This window comes from Callorhinchus milii, unplaced genomic scaffold, assembly GCF_018977255.1.
Source record: "Callorhinchus milii isolate IMCB2004 unplaced genomic scaffold, IMCB_Cmil_1.0 Scaffold1, whole genome shotgun sequence".
NCBI lineage: Eukaryota > Metazoa > Chordata > Chondrichthyes > Chimaeriformes > Callorhinchidae > Callorhinchus > Callorhinchus milii.
Genome location: NW_024704742.1, coordinates 75,622,483 through 75,641,494, shown reverse-complemented (window position 1 = coordinate 75,641,494; position 19,012 = coordinate 75,622,483). Strand labels below are relative to the sequence as shown.

The 19,012-nt window shown below is 40.4% G+C and overlaps 1 protein-coding gene across 1 annotated transcript in view; it reads left to right on the top strand.

The window, feature by feature from the left end:
- Nucleotides 1-18,965, top strand: part of LOC103177670 (insulin-like growth factor-binding protein-like 1) — a 47,983-nt gene extending 29,018 nt beyond the window's left edge. The window contains exons 2-5 of the mRNA XM_042345056.1: nucleotides 10,069-10,178; nucleotides 14,339-14,455; nucleotides 15,022-15,139; nucleotides 18,156-18,965. Coding sequence (XP_042200990.1) covers nucleotides 10,069-10,178; nucleotides 14,339-14,455; nucleotides 15,022-15,139; nucleotides 18,156-18,193 — 383 coding nt within the window. The 3' untranslated portion in view covers nucleotides 18,194-18,965. The remainder of the gene's footprint in view (nucleotides 1-10,068; nucleotides 10,179-14,338; nucleotides 14,456-15,021; nucleotides 15,140-18,155) is intronic.
- Nucleotides 18,966-19,012: the final 47 nt, after the last annotated feature.

Here is a 19,012-nt window from a genome sequence, read left to right as displayed (position 1 = left end):
AGATCTAGCCAGTGCTCAATCACCAACCAACATCAAATCTGGCGTGTGATCGATCAGTCCTCACCCAAATATCCTGCCTGAGGTGGTTTCCTATTGGCTTCAACAATGCCACTATTTTACTCACTGCTGCATTGATTTCAATTGGAAACGTTGTAATTTTGTTACACAAGTAAACTCATGTTACAGTCCTAACCTCTGGAATGCCCTCTCTCGAGGACTCTGTCTTGCCCTCCCCAATCCCCAACTCCCTTCTACCTGACTATATCCCAGTTAAAAATCTACCTCCTCTCCACAACTATGGTCATCTTCCCCTTCTCCCTCCCCCTTGCTTGGCATCCGCCCCAGTCTTTGTGAAGTGCTCTGAGATATTATCGTCAATGAAGGGTGTGATATCAGTGCAATTTGTTGTGTTAATACTAGGAAACCTTTCTCCTTCCAATTCAACAGATGGCCGACCAGCTATTTTTGTCTATGGTCCAATATCTGGGATTATCCTGTTATAAGAGCAAACAGTCAGATTTGCTGTATTTCACGGCATATTTTGTCTGTGGCATTTTCATTGTATCTGAAAATGTTTCAATAATTCAGCAATATTGTCTTTTTGATAGTAGTCGAAGGTACAGGCATCCGTAATACTACATTAGGAGATTGATTCTGAATATTGCTAGGGGAACAGAAAGATTTGTGGAAATAATACTACAATGACAAGTCCAAGATTTCCCGCTGGCTAATGCATGCTCCCAGATTCTTACTTCGTCCTCAGAATGCTGGGTTCATTTTTAATAATCGGCATAGGAACTGGGTTTCCATAGTAACCGTGAGTGTAGGATATGGAAAAAAAGCTATGTTAGAATGTCTTGGAGCAGCTACACGGAAGGATCAGATTTTTCAGCTTCAACAGAGGACCGTGGTTTCAAACATAACCAACCGTGTTAACCCTGAGAGGGGCCAGAGCCACAATATTCAGCATTAGTATTACTGAGGCTTTACTTATTTGAAAACAATCATTTAAATGAAAACATGTTAAAAAATATAAATACTGTAATAACATAATAAGCCACCTGTTTATATGTACAAAACTCTTATGTTTTTGAGGTCTTATAATTTCATTATAATTTAATTATGAGGTCCATTAATCCCCCCAAATTATCAACAGTTATTATTAGCAAATATTAACATTTGCTATAGCACCTTATCGCCTTTTGTTGAAATACTTCAAAGTGCTTCACAGGATTTACTGTGAACTGTAGTGACTATTTATTTGCAGGCAAATACAAGAATCAATTTGCACACAGCAATTTCCCACAAATATCCAGGAAGTTAATGAACAGTTTTATTTGGGGGATTGTGGGCCAGGACATTGGGAGAAACTCTTTGCTTTCTCTTTAAGCCCTACGAGACGCTATCCTTAGTGACTGGCGCTATATAAGTGCAAGTTGTTTTTGTTGAATCATGCCATCATGAGTCTAGATGCAGAGAAATTCTTCCTGAATCTAGATCTGCTCTATTTTATTAGTATTTCAGAGTGTCCAGAATTTGGCAGATTGTCTCGTTCGGTGTTAGGTTGTCCAAAAGCGCATCATGTGGGCAAGTGCTGCACTGCTCTGCTGCCTCACTGCTCAAGTCACAGAGTGTAGCCCTGCTAGTAAAGGAAGCATTCCCTTTCTAAATACCAAACAGACTGAGGCCACAGAGGCAAGAAGAAGAAAAGGTGCAAAAGGGAAACATTTACTTTATCAGCAGAACATGAATAGAGGTCCTTGATATCTAAGGGTATTGATACAGAGAAGTATGCAGGAGCTCTGTTGTTGGAAGCTGGGTGCATGTCCCAACTACAGAATTCCTTATATATTTGCCCACTCAGTGGGAAATCATGTCAATGTACAGATTGCTCGAATAAGCACAGGGTGCCGCTCTGTGTTCAGCTGTATATAAGTCAAAATAACTGACAATCTGCACTTCATTCATAACCTTGCTTTAATGACCTTGGAGCTGAAATATAATGTGAACAGTTATTAGATCTTGCTGACATGGTATCTGGAATGCATTCAATTCTAGCTGTTGGTATGGCAGAGATTAAAGGTGGTTTGCTGTTTTGGTGCATGAAGGATTATCAGAGATTTGAGTCTTATCCAGACTGTTGTTAGCCACTTCAAGGCCTAACCCTCCCACTCTACAGAAGCTGCACTATTTGCTTTGGAAAGTTTTAGAGTTAGGACAAGAGTAATGGCAGTGGTAGGCTTTAAAAGCAAATTAGACATAGCTACAACAACAACAAAACAAAATTACATTTGTATAGTGCTTTTCACATCGGGAGGAACCCCAAGGCGCTAGGAGCTAAAACACGCATCATTCTGCCATTCTGCTGTGAGATGACAGAAACCCCTACTGTCCTTGACACACAGACAAATGGCAACAGTATTGTCCAATTTATCAGCAATGACTCACTCTCTCAAGGAGCCACTGCTATGTCCTCTACAAGGTCACAGTCAGTGACGCGCATTAGGAACTGAGCACAGATTGAAATGGAATTCACAGACATGATGAACATAGAGGATGGAGTGCACAGATATATTTGGTATGCACAGGTGAGTATACAAACGTGATTGGTGTACACAGGTTGGAGTATATAGACATAGGGTATACGCACAAACTTCAAACTTCTCAGAGGAACAAACTTAGCACAGTGTATATCAGAATCTACAGTACTGTAATTTACTCCTGACAACTTAAAGAAAGCATGCATTACATACCAGTAGCACCTACGGATATCTTAACAGACATTTCAAAGCATTGCCCCAAATTCCATTGGTTACATCAAATGCTTGCATTTCAAGCAGATTAAGTTTTTACCTTTAAGCATGACAATTTACCTCCTGGTCTGTTGCTGGTGATTTTGTTTCAGTTCTTTTTCAAAGTTGAAACAATTTCATTCTCTGGGCTTGTCAGACATCGTGTGACAGGACTACCTTTGTGACTTGGTCTGCAGTGAGAATACCCTTGGTGAGGTTGGCTGAGTTTCCCTTTGACACTGTTGGAGCTTCTTTTGATTCTGTGCCAAAGCGCCATCATCCTTGATTTGATAATTTCTGTACTATTATTTACCCGATCGATTACAGAGAGAATGCGATTAACCATAATCATTTTGCATACTTTGAGGCTTACACACTCCTTCGGATCTACCCAGACAGCACACCTGTTTCTATGCACTAAACATGATCTCAGCAGCAATTACAAGATGCCGGATGGGCCTTATCATGTTGAGGCTAACTTTGGTCCACAGATTGTGTAAGTATGTTGGCCACTAGGATTTGAGAACATACCCATCATTCCAAGGAGTCATCCATTCATCTTCTCATTCTCTTTGAATAGTCTTGGTAAGTCAGACTAACTCAAAATGCATGAATCATGAACCAAGTCAATTATGTGCATGATTTAACTCTTTGTGTTAAAAGTTAGCTTGCACCTTTATAGAGCAGCAATCACTTAATTTGGTTTGCTCACTTATTGTATTGAGATGGAACACTAATTTGAAGTTTGAATTAAAGGTTGCAGATCACTAACCTACAGGATTATACTCAACATTCCTGAACTACCAAGGGGCCATTGTAAATACTCAGGTTATCCAAGTGGGTTAGATAGCTGAAGTCAGGCTGTAAGTATCTTCTGTAGGGCTAGGGATCTTCACTGGTTCCCATTTCAATGTATTTTTAAATAGCTGCCAGATACTGATAAAGTCTTGACCAGTTTGTATAATATGTGAAGTGACTGATGTCATAATGTAACAATAATAATAATCCTTGCCTTTGATAAGGCGCCTTACCAAGTGGCTGAAACATTTCAAGGCAATTCACAGGCTACAGCCACTATATTTTGTAGGCAAACAATGCTATAAGAGGTAATGGAGGTGGGAAGAGAGGAGGAATCCATAGAGAGATAGTGTGGTCAAAGAAGTGGGAGTAGGGGGGAGATCAAATGTAGTCAATCAATGAGCTTGGATATTCAAAATACATGTGATCCCTTGAACTACTGTTTGAGGATTGATTATTTTTAAGATGGGTTGCTTCAAGTTGAAGATGAAATATCTGTAAAAATAATCTCTGGTTCCTAGCAAATCAAGCAACATCGTTGAGCTGTACCTTTTCTGGATATGTATTCCAGTTCTTAATTAAAGCTGACTTACGCAATAGATTTGACGGAGCAATAATTGTTTTTTCCCTGTAGACTCAATTAAAGGGGCTCGCCTCAGATTTTGCCATGTTGCAGATGGAATATCCATAACAGATGGCGCCAGAGCACTGTGAAATGGAGCAGCTGTCAAATAGAAATCTATATGTAGTCCATGGGAGTCCAAGGCACCCTACAGGCACCAAAGATTATCGGATAATAGGAAATTTGGCATCTTCCTTCAATGCATGCTGCTATTTCACAAGCAGGGAGATTGATTTGATGCACACTTTACAATGGACTCCAACAGTGTGGTTATAGTAACAGCTTTAAAGATCACACACTAGGCACAAATTGATTAAATGGTAAAATCTACAATCTTTAATCCTTCTACCAAGCTACGTGGTGAGCAAGAGGAATAGATATTCTGATTTTGAACCAGTGTTTTTTTTCTCATTATTATTTATCGGAATTCTTCTCTCACAATTTTTCGTGAGTAATCTCAGTTTTCTCTTTCTGTTGGAGAATTCAAGTGACATTTCTGCAATCTCTGCACGTTCAGTCTCTGTTCTAATCTATGGAAACCACAGCGGTGTAAATGAATGGTTTAAAAAGGCAAATAAAAGGAAGCAGATATTGTACTGTATGAAGGGATTTCTAAACTGCTAAAAGAATTCATCACGTTCAGTAGCTTTGATTGCAACATTGTGAAACATCATTGGCCCCAAAGGCCCAAAGAAATGAACTCATTACAGTAATCCTGCCTGTCTGATCAGCAAAGTCAGTTTCCCCGCTTTACATGTCACAGGAATAGTGGATTTTAATGAATTTCAAGTGCCTATTGGAACTAAGATATTCAAAGGGCAATTGGATAATTTGCTGTGCGCAATTGGCTGCCGCGTTCGCCCACAAATATATACAGTCAATTCACTTTACAGTGTGTTCTGTGAAGCACTTTGGGACGTCCTCCCGACGTGAAAAGTGCTATATCAAATGCAAGGATTATTATTATTATTATTATAAGTATTTGAAGAGAAAAATAAATAAAAGGGTACAGAACAGGAATTGAACTTAGGGTACTGAGCTCCAATGAAGGAGTGTGGCTCGGTGGCTGAATGTCCTATTTCTGCAGTGTAATTTCGGGGATTCAGTGAATCACCATCGCTGCGGAACTTCATTTTCACTGAATGGCTTTTACATTATGTAAAGTAGAGCACCATGATCTGCACAGAACACTCCACTTAAGCAGCAGCCGCTCTCACTACAAAGGCTGCTGCCCAAGACCACTCCTATTGGTAGTTGTTGAGCTTTACAGGTTGGATCTGACTGAAGGAGCCAAGGTGCATTTTTTACCATCAAACCCAATATAATGCACAGTTTGCTGTAAATCACAAGTTAACTAAGATTAAATACTTCTGGTACACACGGGCTCCTTTAGCCACATTAATCTACAGGAAGGAAAGGATGTTATTCAGCAGCAGAACGCCTTGCAATCAAAAGAGAAGATCAAAAAAATCTAGATGAATGAGGTTTTATCCTTTTAGCAGCAAACCACCATCTATTAGGCATTGAAACAATAGCATTTCAACTATTTCAGCAGAGATATGCTCCTGATTCATGCCAGCAATTGCACATTAGCTTAGAATTGGCCTCTGTCATTGCTACTTTACTACATTTACTACTTTTACTCCTACATCTCAGAGTGCTGAATGGGAGGTGATTATAGGCATCTTTGAAGAGGAAAGTCTTGAGGTGCCAACATGCAGATCCTGAAGATGCAGGATTCTTGAAATACATTGCCAAACTGAACAGATTGCATACAACAAATTACATTTTCATGTTGGGAGGACATATTGAGATGCTGGATAAAGATTTTGACCCAAGGTCAGAGTTGGGATCTGGAGAGGTGAAGGGTGGGGAAGGTAGCGGTACGAGGGTGACCGAAGGCACGATCGAAGAGGAGAGTCTTGAGAAGGAGGCAAAGGACTGTGGGTTGGAGTTCCAAAGGGTGGGGGCAGAGAGGCTAAAGGCCCACCCACCAATCTTGGGGCAGATGGGCGGGGATGTGGAGCATGCCGAAGCCTGCTGAGCGGAGGGAACAGACAGGTCTATATGGGGTTGGCAGGTCACAGAGGTAGGGAGGAGCAGGGCCATAGTGCCCCACATTCAGGAAAATTGATAGACCACATGCATGTTTAATCGTACAGCATTAAGTTGTGGCCAAGAATTTGATTGAGAGAATTCATTTTCAGAATTGATTGAAATGTTTAAATGTGAGATAAATAGAAACTTGGGCAGGAAATACATTGAGGGATGTGGAGAATTAAGGAAAGGTAGGGAAATTGGATTAAAAGAAATGCCATGATCTAACAAAATGACAAACAAGCTCAGCAGACTTCATTTTAACATCTCATCCAAAAGATGATGCCCTCAGTGTACAGCACAGCTTAGCATTGTGCTGGAGTGCCAGCATAGATGTGAAGCTTGTACCTACAACTCCTGTGTCACCAACTGCTTCCAACTGAGCTGCAGATTTCTGGATGAGCTGGAACATTAGCTGTGGAGCTCGCTGACACCAGTGTTTCGGAAATCAAGTCTAGAAGTGGAAGGTGTGAATAAGGATTTTGGCTGTATTGCAGCCATGACATATAACATGATAATTACCACCTTTTATGTGTGTTAAGGAAAAACCTTTTCGAGTTCCAATCAAACACAGCCACTGTTTGCAACCAGAGTGGTGTTTATTAAACTGCAGGATCCGTCCAAGTCCCCGATGGGCGTGGGCAAGTAAGCACAATCAATCAATTCACTAACAGAACAATATTACCGCGTAATCCCTCCTTGTGGTCGTCTACTTCTGCCTTCTAGCTCTCAGTCTTCCATCCACGGTAGGTACTGTCCTGGGCGTGCCCCGATCTTGGTCTGGCACGGTGTCTTAAGCTTGTGTCCATCAAATCATGGTGCGGACATTAGGTCACCTGGCCAAAATCATGCTGGGTTCAAGTGAACATCTCATGGAGTGTACGTGCCTCACGCACACAAACACACTGTCCTTGAGACAGTCCGTTATCTTGTGTACTTGCAGGGCAGTAGCACACATCTTGTCCTTGAGACACTCGGGTGATCCTTGGAAACTCATGAGTTTCAGTCCAGTTGCCCCCCCCCCCCACATTTAACTTAAAAGTTAACCCGTTCGCAACATCTATTATGATTCTAACATTATACAAAAAGTGTAAATTCTAACATGTGTTACATCTTCACAACCTGCTATGCTAATAGTACAGCTCTTAAAAATAACCCCCAAGCTTCAATTAAATTTCTGCATTATACATATCAGATTTGAAAGATTTTGCACAAAAAATCTTTCCACAAAGTATATTCTTTCCCACTTTCAGGAGCGACAGTCGCATTTGCAGCAATTTCACCTGAACCTTATCTCTTGCTCTCCATTCAGCCTGAAAAAATAAGCAGGTCACTGTAAAGTGGTTTCACTCCAGTGTTATGTGCTAAAGAAGGCAATGCTACAAGGGCCTTTCTCATCACCCACTTTAGCACAGGGATCCAAACAAATTACTGTTCTTTTCTGTGTTAGACGCTATATTTTATCTCAGCTTTCCCCTCTCTGCTGCAATGATTCAGTTTGAGGTCTTAACTGTTTGCAAAGAGACTATAATATTAACAGTGCAAATTCTACATTCTTGTGATTAGAGTATATCCACAGCTTTTGTTTTAAGATATATTCTAGCTTAAGAATCTTTCTTGCTATAGTAACGTCTCCGGTAGATCCTTTGTTAAAATTCACAGCCAGTATCCTTTCTCACACTTGGCTCTGCCAGCCCAATGACCTTATCTTATCCCTGGTTGATCGACTTCAAGATCCTCCTTCTGACCTTCAAATCTCTCCAAGTCATTCTGCTTTCACAATCTCCTCCCCTGCACTCTCCTGCCCACTGCCTTCGCTCTGCTAACTTGAGTCTGCTGCATGTTCCCACTCCCTCAGCCCCACCACATGTGCTTTCAACCACTTTGCTGCCACTCTTCCAGTCTCTGGAACCGCCCAAAATTATTCTCTCACACCCTCCTTCCCATCTTCAAAACCCTGCAAAGAATTTAACAACAACAATAATAATCCTTGTATTTGGTATAATATTTTCAGGTCAGGAGGACATCTCAAAGCACTTCACAGGATCCTGTAAAGTGTACCATGTTTGTAGGTGAACGGGGCAGTCTATTTGTGCACAGCAATGTCTCACAGCATAAGCAAGCTATGAAATGAACAACCAATTTTTCAACGTTGTTTGGACATCCTTTAGATGAGACGTTAAACCCAGGTCTCGTCTGGTGGATGGTAAAGATCCCTTGGCAATATCCAAAGAAAAGGGAGTTTCTCCTGGTATCCTAGTCAAAAATCCCCCAGCTAAAGTTGGTCAATAGAAGAATTTAGCATGAAAAAACATGCTTTATAGATAATATAGATAAGCACCCTGGGATGCTACCTTGCATGAGGGTGCTATATCAATGCAACTTGTTGTTGTCACTCACTTCGTAGCTGTTTGTGGGATATTGCTGTGTACAAATTGGCTGCTGCTTAAGTCTGCAATTCGCTGTCTTGTGAAGTGCATTGAGAAAGACACCATGTATAATGTAAGAATTATTATTATGATTATTGTTATTATTTTAACAAGTACAAATCTGTTCAACATCATCAGAATTGGCAGTAGTATTCAGGACTGAGGAGAGGGCTAGAGACATTGCACCAAGCCTGCTTCAGTGAAAATAGATAGAGGAAATAGGATTCAGAACAAAGAGCTTGAGAGGAAACAATCTTTATCTGGAGAGCACATGTGAACACAAGTGATACCTCCTATATATATATATATATATATATATATGTAGCATGACAGTACCAACAATACATCTGTATCGGAGGACTATTCAGAACTAGTACTTAGAGAAAAATGGCCTTTACTTCCAATTATATAATAAAGTGACTAAAACATCCAGATATATTAAAGCAATTCATGGATAATTGCTGTCAAGTGTAGTGCATGTGTATTTGTAGGCTGACATGCCAGGAATTAACCATGGCAACCATGAAGTGAATATCTTAATCTATTTGGAGAATTGGCCAGGACATTGGGAGAAACTGACTTGTTGAATAGTGCCATGAGTTCTTTAACATCTATCTGAAGAGGCAGGTGACTAGACCGGATTGTAGTTCGGTTTTGACTCCCGACGTGAAAGGCACTAAATCAAATGTAACGATTATTGTCTTATACTAATAGTGATTTAACTATGAGTTGTGAGGATAACATCTAACTATCTTGTGTGCTGCTACACAGCATGCAGATATAACGTGAGTGGCATTTCAAATACAGTCAAAATCTTAGGAATTTTCCCACAACAACTTGCATTTATGCAGCGTCCTTCATCTGGGGTAGTGCCTTGGAGCACTTCGAGCCCAAATAATGATGCAAAACCATAGTACGCTGTGTCCTATGAGCATGTGAAGCGACGGATTCTGTGATGGACACTGAAGATGCCTTTTATCTGTAAAGGCAGCAGTTTCCTTGAAACCTACTTAAAATGTACATCACATAACAAATCTTCATTCTCAATGCAAACTTCTGTTGAGCCTCTTAAAAAGTGATGAGCATGCTCTACTGTAATAATTACATTAAAAGTCAAGTGCTTTGATCAGAGGGAGAGCCTTATATACAAGATAAGAATGTACAAAAACAAAATTGAGCATTTCTACAGATTAAATTCAGTTCACGTCTGCTACTAAGCATTAAAGACAGATGGATCTAACTTGACAGTAAACAATCGCTGATGGAGGTTCTTACATTTTTCTTATATTAGAATTTAAGAATGTCTCAAATCAAATGTTCTCTTTGACAGCTCCTGTTATCGTCATCCCACCAAAGCCAATCCAAAACGTGACTGGTTCCCAAGTCTACTTGGCCTGTGAGGTCAAAGCAGTTCCGACTCCCATTATTACTTGGAGGAAGGTAAGATGAACATTCAGTTAACACTTCAGCAATGTGTGGTACGTTTCATCACAGTCACCAGTGAATAACTTAACAGGAAAAGCTGCAGGAAAGTGTTCTCTTAAAATTGTAATTACATTTTCACAAGTTTTATTCTTAATTAAAAAAAACAGCACTTGTTGACGATGCTGCATCTCTGATCTCTAATTTATAATTTCCAAGATACAATTTTCCTGTTGCTTGTTCAGCTAGGACCTCCCTGCCCAACAGGGCTTTGGTTTGCAGGGTTAAAAAGAGCTGAATGAAAAGAATCGCACCCCCCACACCCTTTCCCTCCACAACACCATGTCTTGGTGTAAACAACACTGGAAACTAAAAGCAGGTTACAGATTTTAACTCAGAGGCTTTTGAATGGTAGTCAGCAAAAGTGAGAGCTTTTTTGGTATTTTGATTGTAAAGTCCAATCAAATGCTGTGAAACGGAAGTTGAATGTGTGACCCAACTTGTGTGTGTGTGGGAGGAGGGATTTGTTCATTTCTGGGACATCTAAGTCATTCATATTCAATACTTACAGAATTTATAACTATAAAATAATAACAGTATCTTGTTTCATTAGCACCCTCTAGTGCTTTACAGTCCAGCTGCAAGGCTTTATTTCATCCAGAGATCGGCTAACAAAATCAGTCTATAATATTCCTCCCCCCCCCCCCCCCCCCACACCACCACCTCCCAGATGCCTCTCAAGGTAAGCTTCACAAAGTAATGCTACAGGCACTATCCCTCTTGAAATAAGCAAGTGAGTCTGAAGTGAGGTGACAAACTGACATTATTGTTTCTTGAATTTCCGATTTTTTGTACGTTGCCATGTCCCCAAAATGTTGTGTTTCTCTGGAACTCAGTGACCTTCTGAGATGGGAAAACTGTCACTTGGAAAGAATTTTGATATTTAATTGCACATAAAGCTGTTACAATCCTGTTCTTAACATGGCCATTATTTCTCTTACCCTAGTTGAAGGTGACCATAAATCACATGGCCCTGAGTGACGTTCTGAGATTAGTAGGCTGCCTATATGATAGATAACTACAATAACAATCTTGCTGCTACACCTTTAGAATGGGGAATCCTGCTATAGAAACATGGCAAAAAGATTCCTGTTTTTAGTGAACAACAACTTGCACTTATACAGCGCCTTGGGATGTCCTCCCGACGTGAAAGGCGCTATACAAATGAAATTGTGTATTTGTATTGGATAAAGAAAGTACCTTATATGTAGGAGCGACCTAACACACTTCACAGTGATAAGGCACTATATCAAATGCAAGGATTATTATTATTATTATTACAGAGTTAGAGTGGGAGCCGTGCTGGTAGGAAATGTCCAATGGAAGTGGTGTCCAAAGGTGCATTCAAAAGGATAGCTATTTAGGTGGGGTTTGAAAGCAGAGAGGGAAGATATGAGGTGAAGGGATTCAAGGAGAGAGTTGGGGGCCAATTTGGCTGAGAGCTTGCCCATCGATGGTGGTGTAGAGGAAGCAGAAAACATGCAGCAGGGCTGTGTTGGTGAAGGAAATTTGCAGGGGAGTAGGACCACAGGAAATCAAAGAGATAGGGTGGGGTAATAATAATAATAATCCTTGATTTGATAGAGCACCTTATCATGTTGTTGAAAAGTCTTAAAGCCTACAGAGGATATGTTACAAATTGGATTGACTGTATTTATAAATTGGCCTGTGAAGTCAAAGCAGTCAAAACAGTTCCGACTCCTTCAGTTTAACCTTGTTAAATTGAGATCCCATTTGCCTGTTTAGGCGGGTGTTAAAGATCCCACGCACTATTTGAAAACAGAAGGGAGTTTTGCATGGTGTCCTAGCCAACAATCCCCCAAATAAAGAATTTGTCGCTCGCTCCATAGCTCTTTGTGGGACACTGCTGTGTGCAACTGTCTGCCATGTTTCACCCACAAAATACACAGTGACTGCAATTACAGTATATTCTGTGAAGTGCTTTGAAACTTCTCAATGACGTGATAAGGTTCTTTACGAAATGCAAGGATTATTTATAATATTATGTATTTGTGAGCAAAATGTGGCAGCCAGGTTGCGCACAGCAATGTCCCACAAATAGCCATGAAGTGAGTAGCCAATTTATCACACTGAAAAATCACTCTTTTTTGTGACAAATCACTTACATTACCATGGATTCTACAGGGCTTCTGCTCACATGGTAACCAAAGCCTCTGCTGATACCTTCATAAAACAATTTCTCTGAGGCACTTTTGGAACCGACTGGCTATCTGAGGAACAGCACCAGAAATCATGATAGTATTTCTAATCCTCAGATTTGGCATAGTCCCTTTTTTGGCATAGTCCCTCCCTTCCCTCACCCTGACCATTTCCCCCCTCCTCGCTCCCTCCCTTCCCTCCCCTCACCCTGACCATTTCCCCCCTGCTCGGGTCATGACCCAACTGTGCAGCGCCTTGGGACGTCCTCCTGACGTGAAAGGCGCTTTATAAATGGAATCTTGTTGTTGTTGTTGTTGTATGTTGGAAGGACATCCCAAAGAGCTTCGCAAGATATACTATAAAGTGGAGTGTCTGCATGTTTTGTGGTTGAATGACAGCAGCAAAGGAATTCTCCCTGGCTGATCCCGCATCCGCCTGAATAACATGACACACAGTTCGTGCTGAAGCTGTAACTTGTAATATTGTTCTCCTGGATGTTATCCTAGAAGTAACCTCCTGGAACAAATGCCACTCATGTGTTAGAGAACTTGATAGAGCTTGTTATATTATTATGGCAGCAGAAAACGGCTCTGCTTTTCATGCAGATAAAACACTAGAATCCGCTCTGACCCTAGTTATATATTAATTAGGATTGTTAAATAACAGCAGAATCAGCTAGTTTTTATGGCTTGTGAACAAACACAATGCCAATATTTTCTTCCTGACAAAATGTAATCAGTATTAAAATTTAAAGATTAAATCATTTAAGATTTCATTCCAAATGTTAGTTTGAAAATCATCATTTATGGCAATGGGGGCTCGTATTATCCCACATGGTATAAATATAAATGTTGCAATAGATATTACATTGTTAAGATAATCTTAACATCTTTCTAATCTCGTTCTTTCTTTATGCCCTGTGTTTTCTAAGAAACTCAGAACTCAGTCACCATACAGGAGCTATAAACAAAAAAATATAGAACGATACAGATTGAGACATAAATCTACTTACATTGGCACTACCTTTCATTAAGGTAGTGCGTAGTTGTAGTGTCATATCTGTCATACAATTTCACCTTCTGATTTTTTAAAATGATTTCAACTTTCCTATTCCTAAGGTCTCAGCGTTGGCTAATTTCAATAGAATTCTTTGGAATAGACTATTGTCACATGCTGGGAACCAGATAGTCTTTTACCCGTCCATTTTTCAACACTGCCAATTTATTATTCCTCACAGTGTTGTAGTGGGCACAGTAGTGGAATTAAGAGTATACAGTGGTCGAATATACTTCAGTCAATCAAGCCAAGCCAACCGAGCAGCTTAGACCATGTGTAGAGCAACGCCATTCAACCAACGTGTGTTTCTACCCCATTCCTGTGGCACAGACTGACCCAGACTTCTGTTCCCTTGCAATCAATCTGATCATTCCCACCGGATCGTTGTTTGGAGTAGAGGCACTCCTCCCAGTAAATTGCTTTTCACAGCCCTGAATTCCTGCCCTTTGGACAGCAACGCTTTCATCTTATGTTCAAATATGATAATGGGTCAGTGCGTGGGGATCATCTAGAGGGGCTTCGGAAGAGTGGTAGCAACTAAGATATTGGACTCATTTAAGAAATAAACTTAACACTGTACTGAAGATGTTAAGGTAGATATAAGATGTTAAACCGAGGTCCCGTCTATCTGTTCAGACTCATCCTGTGAAACTACTTGAAAAGAGAAGGGAGTTTCTCCCAGTGTCCTAACCAGCAATCCCCCCAATATTAAAAAAAATGTAATTGATTTCACAGTGGTTTGTGGGTCATTGCTGTGTACATATTAGCTGCTGTTATTTGCCTGTAAAATACAGTCAAAACACTTTTTATGTATATACATATGATCGAATAGGCCAAAGAGTCTTTTGTTAAATGTAAACCTCTCTTATGATGTATTTAGTCAATGATTCTATTGTGGACAGGTCACAGAGTCTCCCAAGGGGGTGAAGCTGCTGGAAGAACTGCCTGGAGACCGAGTAAATGTGGCCATTCAAGTCCGTGGTGGCCCATCTAAGCACGAAAGCACAGGATGGGTCTTGGTAAGAAACAAGTCTCTATATTAGGTGGCTCAGCAACAAGGGCGATAGAGATAACTAGGTTAGATGTTTCCCTTCATGTTTGGGAAGTTCCCTGCATGCCCTAGCACCGAGCAATTGGGCTGAACGTCCTCCTTCTGTGTTGCAAATCTTCGATGGTTCTCAATGCTTATTTTACATCCAGTTTAGTCATTCATCTTGCTGTAGTTTCCAAATTGATTCAAGGTGACATTGGCGATGCACGATTATATAGGGGGAAATCCCATTCGCGGATGACATTGTTGATCGTGATAGGTGTAATGCCAAAAATAATTTGAGCCCACTATAGAGTTACATAGAGTGATACAGCACGGAAACAGGCCATTTACACAGTTAGTCCATAACAGTATTTATACTCCACTCCCTTCTCCCCATGTAAGCATCACATTTCTTTTAAATGCATTGATGATCCTATCTTTAATGAAATGACAGGGGCGATTTTGTTACTCATAGAAACCTGTGCATCTTTCCTATAACAGTTCTGTACAATTCTGTAAATCAGTTGCTTTTGATAATTCTTCCTGAAACAGATTAATCCACTGACAAAGGAAGATGAAGGTGTTTATCAGTGTCATGCCAGCAACATCCTGGGAGAGGTTCAGACCGAAGAAACAATCAAAGTAATAGAGAAAACCATCAGGACTAAAGGTATGGTGAACACCACAGGAGTGACAACTCCTGGAGTGACTACAGGAGTAAGGAAGAAATGGCAAAAGCAGGATTCATCATTGGTAGGCCATGGGTAGAGGAGGGAAAGAAGGCACAAGGGGGAAAGGGAAGGGAAGAAAGAGGGTGAGGAAGAAGAGAGAGGAAGGAAGGAAGATTAGGGAAGGAGGATGGGGGAAGGGGAGGGAGAAAATGCACCCTTCTCTCTCATCCATCTCTGTGGGACTGCGCTCTTCTGGTTCCAACCTGACCCACCACCACCACCACTTTGTCTTTCCAATGGTTTCCCCTCCACCCTCACACTGTCACTACAGAGTACCTCAGAGCTCTATTCTCAGCCCCTCCTTTTCCTCATCTGCATGCTTGCTTGTGGTGACATTGTTGCCTGTGTAATTATGTTTGCGATTGGCACCCAAATCTACTTCTCCGCTTCTACTCTTGGATTCAGGTCCACTGATGCTCTGCCTGACTGCCTGTCAGACATCAATGTCAGAGTGACTTTTGAATTTTTTGAAAATTAACTCAAAACAGTGATTTGATAACCAGATCTGGGATTTCTGAGCCTCATATTCATCGTCAAAAGTGCCGTTCTTTGAGAGGTTAAACCAAAGTCTCGTCTACCTGTTTGGGTGGATTTTAAACTATATGAAAAGCGTTTCCTCCAGTGACCTGGAAATTGATCATTCACTTCATAGCTGTTTGTGGGACATTGCTGTGTGCAAATTGGATGTTATGTTTTGCCTACAAATGCACTGGACAGAAAGCTTTTGAAATGCTTTGACATTTCTTGATATGATAAGGAGCTCCACCAAACGCATTCTTACTGAAAAATTCAAAATGAAAGAAAGATGTTTCACCATAGATTTGTTATCTGAAAAATTCACATGCTATGAAGCCACAAACTGCTGTACTTGAGCCAGCATGAAAAAGAAATGAACACAACTGCAAAGCATTATTGTGTTTGACTAATCATCTTATTGTAAGAGTGAACATTAATCAGTGTGGGAATTGGCTGTTTTTAATGAGTGTGAGAAGTGGAGGCCTACATTTTATTCTCACAATGAGACCATTCAATGACCTAATATGTTGGTGGGCACCTCAGATCTGCAAAACAATGACAGTTTAGCAAAATAGCACACACGCATTATCAGCATCTCAGCCACAACAGATTGTCTTTCCAAAGCTAAATCTAGTCACGGAACATCACACGTTAACTGTTAACAACCCAACTTGTACTTACATGTATTCGGCACCTCAAAGTGCTTTACAAAATAAAACTGATTAAAAATACAAGTGAATTGGTATTGGTTTTGTTCAGGCTATTGCAACAGCTAATCTCCACCAGTGACTGTTGATAAATAATAATAATAAATAATGGTAATTGCCTGCAAAACACACAGTCCCTACACTTTATATGGAGTCCTGTAGCTCAGTGGTTAGAGCACTCGCTTTGCAAGTGAGAGACCTGAGTTCAATTCCAGGCAGGGCGAAACCTTGGGCAAGTTTCCTTACTCCACACGCCTAATAATAATCCCTCAAAAAACCAAAAACAATAATAAAAATTGGTCATTTTCAATCTACAACTGTTTGTGGGACATTGCTGTGCGCAATTGGCTGCCGCGTTCGCCCACAAATATACAGTGAATTCACTTTACAGTGTGTTCTGTGAAGCGCTTTGGGACGTCCTCCCGACGTGAAAAGCGCTATACCAAATGCAAGGATTATTATGATTATTATTATTATTATTTTATTGCAAAACCTCTAAAATGCTTTGAGATGTCCTCCTGATGTGAAAAGCGCCACATCAAATGCAAAGATTATTATTATCATTGCATTTGAATAGCACAGTAGCATGTTGCCGAGTCTCACTCTACAATCACAAGAGTTTCATGATTGTGACACCAATCCTCTTTAAGGTCTGTTCACTTCTCAGTCACTCTGAGGTGTAAGTATAGGCAAGCTGCTCCCATAAGCGACTGTGGTCTGCTCATTGGTACATTTATCAACCTTAGTGGATAATAATAAAGACCACCAGGGACAGGTCAGAGGGTGGTTAAAGGGTGAGGTGCAGAAATTGCTAAGGATGATAATAATTGTTCCATTTGATATAGCGCCTTATCACATAGATAAGCGCATCACAGGATATATTGTAAAGTGGATTTCCTGTGCAACGATGAAAGGCAGTTAACCCACCCTGCAAATGTATCTCATTTGCAGATATAAAATAAAAGTCATGCAAAAATACACAGTCACTACACATTATAGTGAATCCTGTGAAATGCTTGAGATATCCTCTCAACATAAAAGGTGATATATCAAATGCAAGCATTATTATTATAGCTATGACCCAGTTCCATCATAGTGGTTTAAGGACCGCTTAGAGGCATTGAGATGGGTAGGAGAGTGAGGATAAAGAGGAATTATTTTTGTCTTTAGTCAATAAGAACAAGGAGTGCCGAAGAGGCATTACCAGGCTACTCTTTTGTTGTCACAAAACAGATGTCGCTGGGACTCAGCAGGTCAGGCAGGAGCTATGGACAAAGGAAAGTGAGTCAACGTTTCTGGTCCACAACTCTTCGTCAGAACTCATGCAGGTTGGGATGGAGAGGTTTTTAAGGGCTAACAGAGAGGGGGGAGGCAGGGCATGGAAGACAATGGAGAAAATGGGGTAGAGGACAGGGCATGATGGGTTAAAGAGACGTTAATGATGCAAAGCAAAGGGGTGGGGAGTGGAAATTGTTTGTTTTGCATTATTAACATCTCTATTCACCAACAACAACAACTTGAACTTATATAGTGCCCTCCACGCCGGGTGGAGCATCACCATCCATGGTTGCATATTCCACCTCACTGAGCCAGTCCGGAACTTGGCGTTGGGTCCGAAACTCTGTCTGTCCTGTGCCTTGGGACGTCCTCCTGACGTGAAAGGTGCTATTCAAATGTAATTTTGTTGTTGTTGTTGTTTATGTTTCTCAAACGCTGACTGTTTTTATTTCAGGTAATAAGAAAACCGACCCCAAAGAGAAGGACAATTAGGACACTGGCTGATTTTAGATGCTGTGGCCGGTGACCCCACAGTGATACATCCCTCTGCTACTTCTTTTAGGGTTAGGCAAAGGTGCAACATAACTAACTGAAACAGACATAATGTATTTTGTACCATTTCTCTTCTACTTTTGTAAAGTTTTTATGACAACATGGGGTAGGCAAGTTATAAAATGATTATAGTGTATGGGTTTGCCAGGGGATTTGAGAATCAGAATGTCTTAGATTTGACTTGATTTGTGAATGGAGGACATTTCTCAAAAATGTTTGAGATGTGTGAGATTTGTGTACTCCGCGTGTGATTTTGTAACATTGTAGTAAGAATTACTAACAAAGCAACAATGCATTTCATGCTAGATTAACAGAATTATAATCTTTCATCATAGTCTTTGTGCAACACGACTTCTATGTTGTCAATCGCAAAATAGACTAGTCTTCTTTGGTACTGGAAAATAGTTATTGGATGGATTGTTTCAAAACTGTACTTTTATATTTCAAAGGATGTGTTCTGTTTTATTTAACTAACCAAATAGCTACTTATTTGCTCCTGAAGTCTCCAAGTATTAAACAGAAGCCACTGCATGGATATTTGCTAACTCTATTGCTGGCCCCATGGCATAAATAAGGCAGTCACAAAGAGGTTTTTACACAAGTGCTACTCCAATTATGTGGATCATGATTACTTTATGTATATCAATTTAAAAATCTGTGCTTTGTAGTCTTGTATGATGTGTTTTAATAAAATTCTTTACGCCTCTCTTGAGAAACATGTTCTTTTATACATCTACTATATCAATGCAGGGATTAATA